The sequence below is a fragment of the Folsomia candida genome, unplaced genomic scaffold, assembly GCF_002217175.1.
Source record: "Folsomia candida strain VU population unplaced genomic scaffold, ASM221717v1 Fcan01_Sc001, whole genome shotgun sequence".
Classification (NCBI taxonomy): Eukaryota; Metazoa; Arthropoda; class Collembola; order Entomobryomorpha; family Isotomidae; genus Folsomia; species Folsomia candida.
Genome location: NW_019091193.1, coordinates 4,283,847 through 4,302,297, shown reverse-complemented (window position 1 = coordinate 4,302,297; position 18,451 = coordinate 4,283,847). Strand labels below are relative to the sequence as shown.

The 18,451-nt window shown below is 36.7% G+C and overlaps 3 protein-coding genes across 4 annotated transcripts; 1 reads left to right on the top strand and 2 right to left on the bottom strand.

The window, feature by feature from the left end:
- Positions 1 to 415: 415 nt before the first annotated feature.
- LOC110862898 (zinc finger protein 91) lies at positions 416 to 7,413 on the bottom strand. Of its 2 annotated transcripts, XM_022112112.2 has the most exons (14): positions 6,896 to 7,413; positions 5,940 to 6,819; positions 5,648 to 5,836; positions 5,247 to 5,564; positions 4,974 to 5,168; positions 4,681 to 4,875; positions 4,474 to 4,593; positions 4,166 to 4,363; positions 3,982 to 4,086; positions 3,707 to 3,910; positions 2,067 to 2,321; positions 1,818 to 1,994; positions 1,336 to 1,753; positions 416 to 1,249 (listed from the first exon to the last, which is right to left on the bottom strand). In XM_022112112.2, exons 1-14 carry the CDS (start codon positions 7,278 to 7,280, stop codon positions 803 to 805), a joined length of 4,086 nt encoding a protein of 1,361 aa, XP_021967804.1. In that variant the 5' UTR covers positions 7,281 to 7,413; the 3' UTR covers positions 416 to 802. The 2 variants fall into 2 exon arrangements, with proteins under 2 accessions (XP_021967804.1, XP_035709598.1); XM_035853705.1 differs by lacking the exon at positions 4,474 to 4,593.
- A 3,144-nt stretch (positions 7,414 to 10,557) lies between these two features.
- Positions 10,558 to 12,232, top strand: LOC110863498 (pre-mRNA-splicing factor RBM22). The gene is made up of 5 exons (XM_022112830.2): positions 10,558 to 10,767; positions 10,850 to 11,161; positions 11,239 to 11,377; positions 11,462 to 11,716; positions 11,795 to 12,232. The coding sequence occupies exons 1-5, from the start codon at positions 10,714 to 10,716 to the stop codon at positions 12,151 to 12,153; spliced, it is 1,119 nt and encodes a 372-aa protein (XP_021968522.1). The 5' UTR covers positions 10,558 to 10,713; the 3' UTR covers positions 12,154 to 12,232.
- On the bottom strand, positions 12,195 to 12,960 carry LOC110863500 (glutaredoxin). The gene is made up of 4 exons (XM_022112831.2): positions 12,673 to 12,960; positions 12,586 to 12,601; positions 12,452 to 12,509; positions 12,195 to 12,394 (listed from the first exon to the last, which is right to left on the bottom strand). The coding sequence occupies exons 1-4, from the start codon at positions 12,810 to 12,812 to the stop codon at positions 12,249 to 12,251; spliced, it is 360 nt and encodes a 119-aa protein (XP_021968523.1). The 5' UTR covers positions 12,813 to 12,960; the 3' UTR covers positions 12,195 to 12,248.
- Between the last annotated feature and the right edge of the window lie 5,491 nt (positions 12,961 to 18,451).

Here is an 18,451-nt window from a genome sequence, read left to right as displayed (position 1 = left end):
CGCCCACTTCAGGTGTCAATTGGGGATTTTTATTACGTCGTCAAGAGTTCAAGGACGCATTTTATCTCGTTGATGTTGTATTATACGATCACTTTGGTAATATCGTTGTAAATATATTTTGAATAATGTGACCGAATGGTGCACATGGAAAATTTAAAGGTTAATTATAATTATAGAGTCGTACAGTTCGAAATTGATGGTTTTGTAACAAAAAATATATTAAATGTCCACATGCCGGCCTATGAATATGTATCTGCAAAAATAAGTACATATTTGCATGCATTATTGTTGGTGATCTAGCGTTATTTAGTACAAATTACACTGGATAAATGTTAATGGAAATTTACCATTATCTTGCTATACAAATTTATGTAGGTAAATATATACGTGAATTAAAGTAAGTCTTGATTGTTTGTTAATACAGTTTCAAATAATACATGGTTATTTTATTGTTTCATGTAACAATGTGTTGGATTTTATCTATCTGTAGTCTGACATTTCGTCTTTTTTATATTAAAAATTGGTATTCTAAATTAAAATCCACTAGTAATATTTGTGCATATGTACATATTTATTGGAAAAACTGGTGGTAAATATATGTATTTATGTATAACCAGTCAATGTAAATCGTTGTATGCACATTGCGTGAATATGAGAAGGCTGGTAGGCTCAAAGGGGGTAATGATTGAAATTAATCGGTGATAAAATTTCGGGACTGATTTTCACTCCAGATTTAATGAATTGGAGGACGACGAGCCAGATTTTTTTCGTTTTAAATTGTCCTAAAGGCGAACGTGACAGTTTAATCCGTGTCGCTATCTTCTGTCTCAGATTTATCGTCGTGGGCATGAATTTTCTTCTTATGCAGTTCCAACCTTCGCTCCGATACGAATCCCTCAGAGCACTCGTCACACTTAAAATTCATCTTCTTTTCTCTGAACGATTTATACTGCGCTTTTCTTTTTTCGATCATTTTCTGTCTCGCCTCTTCATCATCCCCGCAAACCAATGTTAAATGAAGTTTGAGGTTCCAAGCTTGTTTAAATCGCTTTCCACACTTTGGGCAGAGATGTGGTTTGGATTCTTTATGCGAATATTTGTGAACGTTCAATATTGTTAGTTGTGTGAATGCCTTGGAGCATATCTCACATTTAAAGTTTTTGTGGGCTTGGAGGTGGTGGGACAATCGGAGGAGTTGGCTTCGAAACACGGCCCCACAAAAGAAGCAGGAACACCGAGAAGCTTCAGTCTGCAAAGGATGAAAATCACAAATAGGCAAGTTTTTTCAGCAACCCAATTTTCTATTTTTATGAAAAACAGTCTTGGTCAACTCACAATTTTTTCCGAAGTACATCCCTCCAAGTGTTGAATCCAGTCCTGTTCAGTCTCAAATTCCAGCTCGGAGCAACCATAAGGACATTTGCTTTTATCTTGGAAGTGGACAAGTTCAGTGTGGGGTACCATGTTTCCTTTAACCATAGTTTTCGAGCAAACGTCGCATTTCTGGGGAACAGCTTTCTCCTTCTGTGCGGGTTGCTTGGAATACAAGCGTTTATTTTTATTTTCCAAGTTGTGGACTTTTTTCTGGTGACTCCTATATCCAGCTAGAGACCTGAATTCTCGTAGACACAGGTCACACTTGTGGCGTATTTCTTTATGCGCACATTCTACGTGCCGACTGCGTATCGATAAAGTGGTGAACCGCTTGTCACAAAATTTGCACGGATAAAGTTTATCTTCTGGTAGAATGAATCTGCAAACATGGAGTGATACGCAAGTTTTTTTTTGTGACGAAAATATTTATTTTGACCGATTACCTGACACGGGTCTTTTTCGGCTCTCCATGTGTTTTTTGATGGGCCTTCAAAGCAACCAAACCAGGATAGCGCTGCGAACATATTTCACAGATCAAGGTCCGGTTATAAATTTTAAGATGTCGTTCGAGCAGGAATTTTGAGGCGTATTTCCTGTCACAATGAGTGCATGCGAAGACCCTATAAAATGAGTTGTTAAAACTAAACATGTTTTGAATTACTTAAGTCTGATTCAGAAACAATTTTTGTTACTTTTTCTTTTCCAATTCTTCCGACTCTTCAACATTTTTGGCATGCAGAGCCGACAGAAAATGTGATTTGTAACCTTTCTTCGTATTAAAACTCTTGTTGCAAGGGACGCATGACTTGACCGGCTTGATTGAGTTGCAGAAAATATTTTCAGGGTGATACTTTTTCTTGTGATTTATAAGCTGCGGATGATCAGGGAAGTGTGTCTCATCTGGGCATTGGTCACAAACAAAACTAACTTTGTTCTCGGGATCAAATCTAAGTTTAAAATTATTGAGTAAATGTACCTGTTTAATTATATTATATAAGAGTAAGAATTAAATGATTCGACAAGCAGATCCGCCGACTATTTCAAAAGTACAAATACTCTATTGGATTATGTTCCCCACATGAAACGAATTAAAACTTAGCAATTTTTTCGGGCGCCAAAATTTCCTTTGGGGGGTTATGAGAATAATGGGAGATAAATGTGGTGCACATAGGGCACAGCATATCTATGAAATGGGTTGATGAAATTTCAAAAACAAAATTTTGTTACACTCTCTGGATCAGTACCCCCATAGGTTTTTCGAACTGAGGTGGAATTCCGACTTTGAGGGGCTTTTCACAGCGACGCAAAATTGACTCAGAAATTAATTTTTCGCTATAACGAAAAAGTATGACGAAATGTTCATACATTAGCTTTTCACCAATTTTTACTACGTTGCAAATTATTAGTAGTAGAATAAAGGTTAAATTACAAAGAAAGTCGAAATCGACATGCGTGACCTTTTTCGGGGATCGAAAGGTCACAATGTCAAAGGTCACATTACCCCATAAATGGGGTATCGTTGGAAAGGTATTGGCGAGGGGATTCAGAATATATATACTTTGTGGGGTCTGAAACCACTCCCTGCAAGTCTAGAGGCCAAAGAACGAAAATCGGCAGTTGTCCAGAATTTAACACAGCAGTAGATTGGGAGCTAACACGGAAGCATGCATGGGAAAAACTCAAAAATATTCTTTTGGCTCTATGTTTGCAGGGAGTGGTTTCAGACCCCACAAAGTATACATATTCTGAATCCTCTCGCCAATACCTTTCCAACGATACCCCATTTATGTGGCTATGTGACCTTTCGATCCCCGAAAAAGGTCACGCAGGTCGATTTCGACTTTCTGGGTAATTTAACCTTTATTCTACTACTAATAATTTGCAATGTAGTAAAAATTGGTGAAAAGCTAATGTATGAACATTTCGTTATACTTTTTCGTTATAGCGAAAAATTAATTTCTGAGTCAATTTTGCGTCGCTGTGAAAAACCCCTCAAAGTCGGAATTCCACCTCAGTTCGAAAAACCTATCGGGGTACTGATCCAGAGAGTGTAACAAAATTTTGTTTTTGAAATTTCATCAACCCATTTCATAGATATGCTGTGCCCTATGTGCACCACATTTATCTCCCATTATTCTCATAACCCCCCCAAAGGAAATTTTGGCGCCCGAAAAAATGCTAAGTTTTAATTCGTTTCATGTGGGGAACATAATCCAATAGAGTATTTGTACTTTTGAAATAGTCGGCGGATCTGCTTGTCGAATCATTTAATTCTTACTCATAAACTTGTTGAGACAACTACATAGTGCAAGGGTCCAATATATTTGCTTACCGTCTACATCGAAGTGCTGATTGATGTAACCTCGACTTTAGATGAACTTTAAGCTCATATATTCGACGGCAGGTATAGTTGCACATTTCACATTTGTCGAAATGTAGAGTTTTGTGTTTTAGGAGGGTTATCAGGTCATCGAATTTGTCACAGCAAATTGTGCATCGCAAAGTGGCAATTTCTTCCTCAATTGGACCTAAAGACCTAAATTTTGACCAAATGGGTGCAGACTTTGTTCCGTTAAGAAGTTAGTTTAGTGAGTAAATTCAGCTTACAACTTATGCATTTGCTTCACGTGCTGAAATATTCCAAGTGCATCAGGAAACTCGGCCTCATCACATTTATCGCAACGAAACAGAACGACGTCATCGTCATTAAATCTAAGAGATTATTGGATATCATTGATTTTAGGTAAGTGTTTGATGCAAATTAAATAAGGCAGATCAACCATTTACTCACTTTCGAGTTCTTAGGGCGACCGAATGAATCCGAGTTTGGCTATGCAGCTTGAATGTCTTTGAATACTTGGTATCACAAATTTCACATGTTTCCTTATATTTGTTTCTATGTATGGTTAAAGTTGCCACGTCATTAAATTTTCTGGCACAAACGGAGCATTTCAATGATGATATTTCATCCTCCGTTGGATCGAAAGATCTAAAAAAGATACAGCAGCTATGAATATTTGTTAGCGAAACACAATTTTTATTATTTATTTTAGTTTATTTTAGATTATTTTAGTGCATTTGTAAGGCTACGTAGCTTACAACTTTTGACTGATTCGTTGATGAGTTTTCTTTATGTGTTCTAATATTTTAGCCAAGTTGGGAAACTCGATATCATCACATTTATCGCAGGAAAATGAAATGACGCCGTCATCACTTACTCTGCCGGAAAGGATTAAATTTCATTTAATTAAGCAATTAAGTTGATGGAAATTTAATCAAGATCACGAGCTAAATTGTATTTCATACCTTCTAGTTCTAATTGCGATTTTATGTTTCCTAGACTGCAGGTGATCTCGAAAGCTGGGATATGTTACATTACACACTTCGCATTTTTGTAAATGTAAAACTTTGTGTTTCATCAGGGTTGGGAGGTTGTCAAATTTATTCGAACAAATCGTGCATTGTAAAGTGGTGAGTTCTTCCTCGGTGGGGCCCAGCGTTCTAAATAGTAAATACCGATTATCAAACAAGTGGGTCAATTCAACCTAAAAGTTACAAATATTATTCAATATTATTATTGCAATATTCCAAGTTGATACCTAAACACGAGGGCATGAGACTGAGTCTGCAAATGTCTTCGCAGACCTCTTCTTGTCGTACACTTTAGCCGACAAATGTCGCATTTATTCGTATGCATGGATTTGTGCTTGGTTAAAGTTGCCGGGTCATCAAATTTGATGGCGCAAACGGTGCAGGTCAAAGAAGCTATTTCATCTTCCGTTGGACTCAAAATGCTGTGGAGTAAGAAAAAATGTGGGAAATTATCAGTTGTTCTTATCAAGACAAATGTTATATCAAATTGTTGAATTTACAATGTCCCACGAGAACTACGGCGAAATCCTTTTAATCGCTTGGGTGCACAAGAGGTTATAAGGTGACGAATCAGATCGTGCTTATTCACATATGTTTTATTGCACTTGAGACATTTATGTTCTCCAGACTGTGTGATTATCTGGTTATCAGCCAACCCTACTTTGTGACGAAGGTTTTCCTCAGCGTGTACCAGAGTGGTTGTAAGATGACGAGCAAGGTCGTACCTTCTACCGAATGTTATATTGCACTTGTGACACTTGTATTCTTCGGACTTCGTGTATAGCTCGGCGTCATCCTCATCGATACTTAATTCTGGACTAAATTCATCATACATCAGGGCATAAATTAAAATGAATGATAACTGAATGATTATAATGTTGGATAATAATTTTTGGAAGACCTATTATCTTCTCCATTACTCGAATCTTGATCACTGGAACTGCTGTCCGATGTGTCATAAAAGTCGGAATCGTCCTGATTGTCATAACTATTAAGGTTGTCATGGCTTGTCATCTTTTTAATCAGTTCTTCCGCCCTAGTTCTAGAAACTCTTGGCCGCTTAGCATCATTCTGTAGGTCAGTTTCATTGCTGAGATAATTAATAATTAAAAATTAATGGACAGTTAAGTAAGTTATAAACTTCATTAATATCTATGCATATGTTAAATTAGCTACTCAATTAAGATAATTACCTGCGCTTTCTATTTTCTTTTCCTGATCTGTCCAACCATGGGTTCCTCTGGTGTCGGTAAAGCTGCCAAGGTTTGTCAAATGAAACATTGCACTCGGGACAGGTCAGACTTTCTAAGGTGAGCTCCATCGACTCAACAATAATTGCCTCATCAGGGATGATAACGTCATAGACGCCGTCAAAGTTTGTGAAAAGTTTGATTTCTTGGCCATCTTCGTTTTTTACTTTGGCTATTTGTAGTCCTCGTGACGGTTCCTTCACACAAGGGACGATATCTCGAACAGGATTATTAGTGGACGCAAAATCGTCGCACTCATTTTTGCATTGCACAAATTCTTCGACGTCAACGTTATCACTGAGCTTAACTTCGTCATTAATTTCTGTCAGGGGTAATTCTAGCGTGTTCACGATGCAATCTCTATCAGAGCGATTTATTGGATCTTCAAGTTTGACTTCAGGATGGCCAGCTTTATCGTCGTTACCGGTATTATCGCTTCTTATCGATTCCTCCTCATCCTCAAGTCCTACGACAGGATCGCCTATCGTCACGCATTCATCTATACTAAAGTTATCATTGAGTGCACTGTTATCATCAACTATTGGAAGGACTGGCTTTAATTCTGGCGTGTCCATGAAATTTCCATCATTTCTTGACGCAGTATCGTCGTCATGTCTGACTTCAAGATCCTCAACGTTATCGCCATTTCTTAATGATTCTTCGTTCAAATAGGCGTTAGGACAATCTATTGCCACAAAGTCGTACTCCTCACTTTCGCATTTTTCGACATCATTATTGGACGTCACGTTATCTACGCTTCTTGAAACAATGATGGAGTCATGTTCTTCAGGATCCTTGCTCAAATTGGTTCTTAATCGGTTTCCTACAAAGTTTCAGTGTTATTGATTTCGTTCGAGCAACTTCAAACTTCCGATTTTATATACAATACAAATGCTTACCATCAACTTCAGATAAGTTTCGACGTAGTTTAATCACACTCCGAATGCAGGTAGAAATATCCTCAATTTCCTTTTTCAGATTGATCAGTTTATCCAGCGTTGTCGAACACACGGCACAAGTTGAAGTCGTGGAAAACTTGTCGAACATTTCGCTTAAAATAATTTCTTGTAAAATTTCAATTTTGATTTGAGATAATGGACCATGCTGGTGCTTGACACCACAAATGAAGCAGTGTAAAGATTGTAATTTAGATTTCACGTCAGGTTTAATTGAATTACTAGAAATTATATGCTTGTCACACTTTTTCACAAGGACGACAGAAGAAAGTAAATCTTGAAAGAGATTTCCCGTCCCCCGGCCTGTTTTGGATATTTCTTCTGCCATGATTGTAGTTTAAATAGTTTCTAAAATTATGGAAAAACTTCTAAAAATTTAAAGTACCATTAAAGAACGAAACATCATTAATTATTAATTTAAAGGTAAACAAATAAATATTTTGCTTTGAAGAGTGAGAGGGAGAATCGCATGAGGTGCCATCTGGCCGGCAGCCGACTCAACCTGGACGTCAGCCGTCAAACAGTCAAGCTAGCCGTCAGCCGTCAAACAGTCAAGCTGGCCGTCAGCCGTTAGCCGACTCAACCTGGCCGTCAAAAATTTTTTTTTCAAGTTACCCCAAAAAATTTTTTTTTCAAGTTACCCCAAAATTTTTTTTTTTCAAGTTACCCCAAATTGAAAAATTTTTCAACTTGCCCCAAATTGAATATTTTTTCAAATTACCCCAAATTGAAAATTTTTTCAACTTACTCCAAATTGAAAATTTTTTCAATTTACCCCAAATTGAAAATTTTTTAAGCTTATCCAAAGTATGCAACGAGGTTGTACTTAAACAAGTTAATGAATAATTGTAACGAGATATACTAGCTTTTCTTTCCTTGATCACCTTACTCACCTTCAGCAGGTTTTAAAAACTGTTGTTGTATTGAAGTGTAGTACATGAAGTTGCTCCTGGTGGACCACAAGGACCTGGAATTCTGAATTACCAACCTCAAGTGTTAATATACCTGATTGAAAATGTCTTTGTCATGCAACCATTATTCGATCATTCACTAATGGTATCAAACGGTTTATCTGGTAAGTTATCCTTAGCAATTTTAATCGTGTGCCTAATTATCAATTAATATTGCAGTGGAGGAAGACACGAACAGCATTGTCGAGAATTGGAATAAAATTGTTAAGAAGGATGAGCACACAAACCGACCAATAAAAATGTCTAGATTTATTGCAGAACAGGCTACGGTTATCAAAGGTACAACTACGAATTTAATTGCGTCAAAGTGATGATTTATTTCATTTACCATTTTGCACCAGACCGGGCTATTCAATTCGAGAATGTCTTAGTAAAACACGAAATTGCTAAACAACAGCGAGTAGATCCTGCAGCAGTTTCATCATTTCAGGTAGAGCAAGCTGCACAGAAAACAACAAAAATAGACGGCGAGAAAAAGCACCGGTGAGTATATTATGCAGCAAACCCACAGGAGTTAATTAAATGTGTTCCTGCTTACATAGGAGGTGTTTGAAAGAATAAGACAACTACCCAAAAGACAGGGCGAACTGAACAACACAAGGATGGCCAGGTGGCATCTCAACATAGAGACAACAGTCAACCTGAACGACAAAGTGAAAGTTGGAGAAGACCCCAGTCTCCCCCTGTAATGTCGCAAAGTTTCACCGTTTTGCATGGTGTCCCAAGGATACCTTACGGTGGAACTATTAAGCACAATAGCAGGATCATCAAACTATCAAATACTTGTAACATTGACAGTGTGCTACAGGTTACTATGTACTTATACATACATTGAATACATAAAATTAAGAGTAATCTTTTTCACAGATTATCTATGCAATGAATTCTATCTTCCGTCACGTAAAAGCACATATCGATAAATTCGATAAGCCCAATCATGCTAAAGGGAATCAACTGTGTGGAATTTTTAGGAAGATTGAGAAAGGCCAGTTTGAAGAAGCTAGAAAAATGACCCCCTTGGATTTACTTGAATTAAGCAACGACAGTCTAACTGACGGAGATCTAATTAATTCCGAGGACAACTTTTTAAATTCAATAAAATTTCTTGTCCAAATAATGGCAAAATATTCATGCCCATATGGCTGCCCTTTAAATAGATCAGTGGTGACTAACCCTATGGTGGACTTGCGTATCAGGAGCCCAGACCTCTTTGCTACAATGTTGAACAATTTATCAGAATCTTGCTGCGATAATTGCACCAACGCGAACCGACCAGAGGATGGGCCGGTAATGACGACATCCTTCGCCTGGACCGAATCGGGTCCTTGTCCTTTCATTTGTTATCCTTTGGTCCATGGTGGGCAAGAATATCCAACTGAGCAAGATGTTCCACAGACTTAAACCATACTGGGAACAAAATATACTCTATTTGGCTACACTCTTTTGTACAGGAGTCATTATACTGCAGTGTTCTCCTACCAACGGAAACTATATAAATATGACGGACTAAACCCGCAGACACTTACGAATTACAAGATTGGGGATGCTCCAAAATGGCACAGGCTCAGCACTATATGGATGGTTAAGCTTTGGTTAATCCACTGAGGCCGTGTGTAACACAAATATAATAACGAATTCAATTCAATTATAGTTCCTCTATATCTAACCACACACTACACATACTTTTTTGATATGTAAATAATGGGTGCACTTACTGTTAACTTGTAATTGAACTTTCACCGTACTTGTCTCCTATCTACAATTTTATATAACTTTACACCTTCATACAAGTAGTCCTGAATAAAACATTTTACTAATATTGATGATGTGGGGTAACATTTTTCAATTTGGGGCAAGTTGAAAACTTTTTCAATTTGGGGTAAGTTGAAAAAATTCTCAATTTGGGGTAACGTGAAAAAATTTTCAATTTGGGGTAACTTGAAAATAAAATGTTTTGGGGTAACTTGAAAAAATTTTCAATTTGGGGTAGCTTGAAATAATTTTCAATTTGGGGTAAATTGAAAAAAATTATTTGGGGTAACTTGAAAAAAATTTTTTTTGACGGCCAGGTTGAGTCGGCTAACGGCTGACGGTCAGCTTGACTGTTTGACGGCTGACGGCCAGGTTGAGTACGGCTGACGACTAGCTTGACGACGGCTGACGGCCAGATGGCTCCTCATGAGAATCGCGGCTTGCTTCTCTTTGTTTGTTTCTTGCTTCTCATGAATAATATTTTTTTAATATGGAAAGTTTAATTAGGAATATTTTTAAGACTATTTAATTAGGAGAGGTATTTGAAATTAATAAGATCAAAGTGATATTTATCAATATGTATTTATTCTTTTGGTCTTTACAAATTTGATAAATTAAAATGATGTGCACATCCATGATTTTAAGGGCTGGAGAAATAATGAAATATTATTTTTACTTAATCGTTACGTATTAGTGCTTTCTATTACAATTAATCAATGCTGTATGGATTAGTAACACGATTTAATCTGTTGGGAGTATTAATTAGTTAATTAATTTTTATTATGTAAAGTGTTACATGCAAAATTATTCATGCAAAAAAAAGCTTACACATCGCCAACAAAGACTAAATCCTGCGCAATCAAAACTCTGTCCGGCGAGTTTATAAATAAACAAACGCATTTTATATTTACAAAAAAAATCCTTGAAATTTAATTTAATTTCACATCACCTCAAAATAATTAAATTACACAATTATACAATTACATTTCCACCTTAATTTTAATCACCACATCCAGTTTTACGTATACAAAAGTCAACATGTCCATGTCCAAGACTACCAACACTTATAATCGGCAAAATTGGGAAGACTCGGTAAGTAAAAGAATTAAAAATTCATTATAAAAGTAATTTACTTTAAGTAAACGTGGAAATTAACTTTTTTTAAATTTATTAGGACTTCCCCCTGTTGTGCGAAACGTGTTTGGGAGACAATCCATATGTCCGAATGACGAAGGATCGTTTTGGTCAAGAGTGTAAAATTTGCAACCGACCTTTCACAATTTTCCGATGGTGTCCCGGAGCAAAAATGCGTTTCAAGAAAACAGAAGTTTGCCAAACATGTGCAAAATTGAAAAACGTTTGTCAGACGTGTTTGTTGGATTTGGAGTACGGATTGCCGACTCAAGTTCGAGATAATGCTCTCAAAGTTCGAGATGCGTTACCAAGGAGCGATGTCAACAAGGAATATTATCTTCAGAATGTGGAGGTATTTAGGTTTTGTTGCCAATGTTTCTAATTATTTATTGAAATGGTTACCATGACAATTTATGTATTATTTTTTAGTCCTCCTCAACGGACAACACGGTGGCGTTGGGCGAGGTTGGCAAGGCAACGGCGCCGTCTGATCTATTAATGAAATTAGCACGAACTACGCCGTATTATAAAAGAAATCGGCCACACGTTTGCTCTTTTTGGGTTAAAGGTTCGTTTTTATTGTTATAGTTATAAAATATATTTTTCAATACCTTCAGTTGTCATGGCAACGTAATTCATATTATTTTTTTAGGTGAATGCAGCAGAGGAGAAGAGTGTCCTTATCGTCACGAGAAACCAACGGATCCGGACGATCCATTATCCGATCAAAATATTCGAGATCGTTACTATGGTTCCAATGATCCCGTGGCGGACAAATTGTTGCGAAGAGCAACGGCGCTACCCACATTGACACCACCGGAGGATAAATCCATTACCACCCTGTACATTGGAAATACTGGAGAATTTATGACTGAGCAGGACTTGAGAGATCATTTCTATCAGTTTGGTTAGTTATAATTTTCTAATGTAATAAATTAATTGATGAATAATTTAATTCTAATTAATTTTGACTTTGATTATACAGGAGAAATCCGAAGTATATCCATGGTTGCTAAGCAACAGTGTGCATTTGTACAATTTACAAAGCGTGAAAGTGCAGAATTAGCGAGTGAAAAAAGTTTTAACAAACTTATTTTACTCGGACGACGGTTAACAGTGCGTTGGGGTCGTGGGGGCGGTAAAAAAGATAGCGACCCATCAGGTGCAGGTGGGAGTAAACTTGTGGGTGTGCCTGGATTACCAGACTTTACCGGAGCCGTAGGTGGGAGTGGTTTGGGTGGATTTTTTACCGGAAATTTAGCACCAGATGTTATGGCACCACCGGGCGTGGTGTATTATCCTAGTATGGATCCAACCAGGATGGGTGGGGGTGGTGGAGAGTAATAATTACCATGTTTAAACTATTTTTATAATGATTCGATCGATTGTTGTTTTTTATAATAAAAATTAATTTACAAATTTATTGCCATATAAGTAATTCAGTTTGTAAGCATTTTTTCTAACTCTCCGCTTTTATACAATCGGACCGTGTCATCTCCTCCCCCAATGCAAACTCCTCCCACGAAAACTCGAGGAACTGTGGAGGCACCTGTCATCTGAGCCAAGATTTCTTGAATTTCACTCCCTAAGCAAATTTTTTCGTTAAAAATAGTTTATTATACAAATTTATTGTTTGTAATACCTTGTGGATGTCCGTTTAATTCAATCACGAGATAATTTTTTGTCAAGTTGTCCAATGTCTGTTAAAATAAATATATTTGTCGTTGTCATGGATACAATAATGTTACATAACACATAAGAGAAAAAGTAATTTACCTTCTTCGCTTTTAACCTGTAAAAAATATAAGTAAATAAGTATACCACGTACAAAATTTAATTTAAAATAAGTTCATGATAACATACGCATAAGGACAATAAGTTTTTGAGAAGACGACGACTTTATTTTCCTTGATCATTTTTTCCAAATTTCCACGAATTTCTTTCAACTCCATTGCGGATAATTGTTTCTGCTCGGGCTGTTGGTTTCCAAGGATATTTCCCATAGAAACCAATTTATCTTTGTGGTTTTATTTAATTAACTTTTCCAAATTAACAAACTCGAAACTCTAAAACTGCAATCTTTGTAAAAGCTGAAAAGTGAAAGAGTGAAAGCTGATTGCACAATTTAATAACATTGGATTTTTTAATACTCCCAGTATTATGATGTACTACCTACCGCCTAACGCCTAGCTTCCTACCGCCTAGTGCCTACCAGGTACTTCCTACCGCCTAAAGACCTAGCGCCTACTTCCTAACGCCTAAAATATCTAGCGCCTACTTCCTAACGCCTAAAATATCTAGCGCCTACTTCCTAACGCCTAAAATATCTAGCGCCTACTTCCTAACGCCTAAACGCCTATCGCCTACTTATTAACGCCTAAAATGTTTACCGCCTAAATTTTTTTTACATTTTTCAACGTTTCACACTATTCTATTAGTGGGGTACTTTGAGATTTTTGTAAATTTAATATCATGGAAATCATAATTTCTTCTTATAACAGTGGGGCACTATGAGATTATTGCGGTAAAGTGTCATCGATTGTCACAATTATGCCCCACATTGGGGTATTGTTCGTTTTTAAGCGAGCGAAGCGAGCAGGTTAGGTTAGTTATACTAGGTACGCGGAAAGCGTGAAATATTCAGCAAGGAGATCTACCTAGAAGTCCTAGCTAGAACTCCTAGCTAGGAGAGCTAGCTAGAAGTACCCCACTAATAAAATAGTGTGAAACGTTGAAAAATGTAAAAAAAATTTAGGCGGTAAACATTTTAGGCGTTAATAAGTAGGCGATAGGCGTTTAGGCGTTAGGAAGTAGGCGCTAGATATTTTAGGCGTTAGGAAGTAGGCGCTAGATATTTTAGGCGTTAGGAAGTAGGCGCTAGATATTTTAGGCGTTAGGAAGTAGGCGCTAGGTCTTTAGGCGGTAGGAAGTACCTGGTAGGCACTAGGCGGTAGGAAGCTAGGCGTTAGGCGGTAGGTAGTACATCATCCAGTATTTAATTCGCAGAGAATAGTCTCACATTCGCCATATGTAAAAGTTGAACATTTTCATGAAAATTAATTACTTTACTTTACTTAACTTACATTACTTTAACTTTACTTAAGCATAAATTACTAAATATGACAACCAACCACAAATTAGTAGTTTGAATTATTGTGTACTTATGAAACATTATTTCGATTTTTTGCTCAATTTGAATCACCATGACAACCATTCCGTGGTCTCATGCGTCTCATGTAATATTAAGTTTCTATGGCTTCGGATGAACATGAAAAATTTCGCCAAGGGCAATACTGCTTAGAAAATATTCGGTATAACAAAAAATCAGCGTATGTACTATGTAGTCCTTCCTCATATTAATGAAATTTCCTTCATCAATATGTACGCATTTGTTTATCTACATAATCTTTGATTACATTTTTTTAATCATGTAAATACATACGTAGTTTTAAAAATTCTAGACAAAATCAATATATCTGGCTATGTATTTCAAAACCTTTAGTATTCGTTATGGCGCAGAATGCATGTATATGTACTTGTTCAAAATATGTATGTAAACATCTATGCATAAATATTTATTTATGAGACGAGTTAATATCATTTTTGAGAATAAAACATTTTATCTAAAATGCATTATGTTGATATATTGTCCTTGACGTAATCGTAATCAAATCAACTTCCTGCTTCACTAAGCAGTATAGACAATAAGATAAATGATCATTCAAGCAACTTTATAAGCCTCGTCAATTTTTTATTTTAAATATTTGAGTACATAGTTAATTCACCTAATCAAGTTGAATAATTAACTTAAGCTATTAATTGTGCGGACTTAGTTAACTTAATTCATAATTAAGTCAACAAAATCCATAAATTCAAGGCCCAGAGTCGAAGTCATGAAGTATTCACATTAATTTCTTATTCACATTAGTCATCGCAATCATGGGGTTTTTTAAATTTAAAGAAAATGTCAAGTTTATAAAATTGAAACGAATTTTTAAAAACCTCCACCCAAGAAACCTTGCTCTTCTTCCTCTTGGAATTTTCGACGCCGTGGAAAGGTTCGCAATCTGGAGCGAATATTTGTACCCTCAATACATCACGTGGGACAGGTTGACATGGAAACCGAGACCAACTACGATAAAGTGTCTGATTTTGTGGTTTTTCTCGATTTTGACAATCTTTATGACATCTCATTTTATTTGCCTTGCGATTTCAGAACTAATCGCTTACCAGAAGGATGTTTCTTCAACACAAGTCTTAATGCTAGTCATTTACTTGTGCTTTAATAGTCTGACAATCGTTTGCATGGTCATATTTATGCTGAAAGTAGACGAAATCTGTTTCATATTCGGAAACATGAGGACGCTTAGTCAAAATGAAGGTACAAGTTGTATTTGTATTTCAACATTCACATTTTCAGAATTTGTATTATTTTAAATATAACAATTTCCTATTTTCCTTGCCCTCCACCCTCATGCATCTCATTATTTAGAGTGCAATCTCCCTTAAACTTACTTACATAGTTGTTAAGCGGAATAATTTGCTAATTTATAATAAAAAACAATACTATCTTCTCATTTTTAAGGTGAATCCAACTTCGCCCTCGGACTACTCTTAAATCTTATGAATCCCGCCCCGCTAGTCGTTGCATTTCTTGTGTCTACAACGCCAATCTTACTCAGCAATATCGACCCGACCTATTTTTTGTTCCGGAATTTTACATGGATTTCCCCCCCGATAAAGAATTTATTTGTGGGCCGTGTCTGGGGCACAGTAGCCCGCAAGTATGGCCTATGTACCGGTTTGACATCAGGGAAACATAGTGCACCGGAGATTATTGCCTTATTTGATCCATAGTTGGGGAAAAGCTGGGCCATACTTTTCCCCGAGATCATATGAATCAGGCACAGAACTGGCCCAAGTCTGGGACGCATAGTCATTTTCGTGGTTGCCCCTAATTGGCCCTAATATGGGCCACTTGTATCTACTATTAAGGTGCCATACTTTGGACATAACTTTGCCACATGTTTGCCGAATACCTGTTTACATACATATTTTTATTGCACCTTGTTAATTTCAAATATACATAATTAGTACTATTTCTAGCTACATACTAAATTAAAGCTAAGTCATACATATATACGCATTAACAGATATGGTTGGAATTAAATAACTTTTGTAAAATATCTTCAATTTTAAAAGAAATTAATTTCTGAATACCTTTACATAGAATAACCTGGATATTTTTGCTAGGACACGGATAATTATAAAAATCACATTGACTGTCAAATATTTTTCCATGCCGGTTATTTCTAAAAGTAGTGATTAAAACTTGTAAATGAACTAAAAATTACTAATGTGCATTACTGTTATCAAACTCCGATGGAACTGTATATAACAAATAGAGTAACTTCTGAGATATTTAAATCGGAGCCAGGGGCAGAGAGATCCTCTTCTGTTGTCGAATTTGTAATAGGAGTAAAATCCAGCTGAACTCGATGACGAGGAAGGAGTCGCTTGGCCTGATAATAAATTGAATGCTTAGAAAATAAACTTAATTATTAAAAACAATAACATACTAAAAAAATACCATTTGAGTTCTTACCCGGTGCTTTGAAGGGTAAATTGTTTGTTTCAACTGGATTCTTCGAATGAATTTTATTTCTCCTCGAATTCAAATTTTCCGAGTCACTGGAGCTTGATTGTGTTTCGCCAGAACTCAAAAATCTTGCTTCGTCCACATTCGAATTAGCTCTCTTGTAGTCATCTATAAATATGGTTAAATATAATAATGTTTTCTCATATTACAATGTACATAATTACTGCTAAATATGATTTACTTACCACTTCCAAAGGATCGAAAAATCTTCACCTCCAAGTTTTTCCAAGTTGACTTGGGCTTACTTTCTGAGTAATGGATCAATTCCAAAAGCTTTACACCTTAGGCCAATAGCACATTTGCTTATCGTCCTCTTCAGACAAGCAAGTTGAGGGGACAGCGGCAAAAGACTTTTCCTCTAAAAACTCTACCACGGAAAACTTGGACGAAAAGTGCGGAGAAGACATCTTGCTTCCCGACGACAACGTGAAAAAACTAAACCTAATTTGTTAATCACGAGCGCACCAAAATGATAGGGCCAGCAGCTAGCCAAAGGAACGTGGGGCAACGATGGGATTGGATCATCGGGGCCAAAGCACGATATCCCGGACTGTGCCAGACTTGGGGCAAATCTACTATGTCCCATTTCTGGGCCACATTTGCAATTTCATTTTCGGGAAACTTGGTAAATATTTTGTATGGCCCGTCGGTGTGGACACATAATAAAACCAAACTTGGGGTTTCAACTACGGGCCAATCGTGGTCCACAGTTGACATTCGGCATACCACCTTTGTGCCAAGGGTGGGCCGAAGTATACTTCCCACATCAAATTTTTTCCAAATTTTCCCAGAGTTCCCAGACACAAGCCATACATGGCCCAAATATCATTCTTTATCGGGCCTCCGGTCAAAATCTTAATCCGTGTACTCATCACGGTATTGTTTTCCATTCACGGTCTCATCATAATTTTCGGGTTTATCATCAACCTCTCAAGTTCCATTTTACCAGTTCATACCTGTCTGAGGGAAATAACAAATCCGAGGCTATTTCAGCATACAGAGCGAGACGACGATCCCAATTGTTCATCTTTAAAGAAAACTGCATCCCTAGGAACGTTATCGAAAACGGTCCATGTATTCACCAAACTGGAAGTACTGCTAAATTCCCGCTATATTTTCGAAAATATCGAAAACTTCAAATTCTCAACGTTGCACATAACCAGGCCCTATTTTACATGCTTCCGGTCGGATTACTGGTTGCAATCGGTGCTTACTCTGTGTCTGGATATCTTCTTATCAAGCTGAGTTGGACGGTCCCCTATCCCCTAACGTTTTTGACGGTATGGGTTCTACTCACGATTTCAGCCTCATCTCACTTCCTGTTTCCCATCGCGATAAACATGACGTTCAAGTCGGGAAAGTTTTTACAATTTTGGAAATCGCAAAAACTATCGACTTTCCGACGGAAGATGTTGGACAGTTGTAGACTTTTGGGGATCAGTGTGGGCCCATTTTACCTAATAAAGAAACAATCAAAGACAAGGTTTATGTCATTGCTGCTGTATTACACGGTGACCTTGGTGATATCAATATGATTTCATTTCCGGGACCCTCCAAGAAAAAATGGAGGTTAAAAATGGTTATAGTTCTTTATTATAATTTGTATGAAAAGTTTTTCATGCAGTTAGATTATCTAACTTAGATAATATGTACATATACTAGCACAGGAAAATGCAATTAGTATGAAAATAAATTAAAATATATGTAAAAAATGTGTACAATGATGCAATAAAGTGCAAGGAAAGTAATAAAATTGGCAGCTTACATAAATAACTATACAACTGTTTACTGTAACTATATACTGTTTAATAAACTCATGACATAATTAAATTACCAAGTTCTGAATTAGAAACTGCAATAATTTAAGTACACACAGATACATATTCAGTATGAAATGAGTTATGCCATTATTATCCATTGTACATACTTATGTACTTTCAGTACATACATAAGAAATTTGCAGTTACCCAAACCTGAACTTGG

Excerpts from the sequence above, each read along its gene's own strand:
- LOC110862898 (XM_022112112.2), bottom strand. The coding sequence starts at position 7,280 with ATGGCAGAAGAAATATCCAAAACAGGCCGGGGGACGGGAAATCTCTTT. Across the intron at positions 5,169-5,246 it reads CGTAGTTCTCGTGGGACATT|CATTTTGAGTCCAACGGAAG; the intron begins GTAAATTCAACA and ends CTTACTCCACAG. Across the intron at positions 4,364-4,473 it reads CAACGAATCAGTCAAAAGTT|ATCTTTCGATCCAACGGAGG; the intron begins GTAAGCTACGTA and ends TATCTTTTTTAG.
- LOC110863498 (XM_022112830.2), top strand. The coding sequence starts at position 10,714 with ATGTCCATGTCCAAGACTACCAACACTTATAATCGGCAAAATTGGGAA. Across the intron at positions 11,378-11,461 it reads TTGCTCTTTTTGGGTTAAAG|GTGAATGCAGCAGAGGAGAA; the intron begins GTTCGTTTTTAT and ends TTATTTTTTTAG. Across the intron at positions 11,717-11,794 it reads AGATCATTTCTATCAGTTTG|GAGAAATCCGAAGTATATCC; the intron begins GTTAGTTATAAT and ends TTGATTATACAG.
- LOC110863500 (XM_022112831.2), bottom strand. The coding sequence starts at position 12,812 with ATGGGAAATATCCTTGGAAACCAACAGCCCGAGCAGAAACAATTATCC. Across the intron at positions 12,395-12,451 it reads ATTAAACGGACATCCACAAG|GGAGTGAAATTCAAGAAATC; the intron begins GTATTACAAACA and ends AAATTTGCTTAG.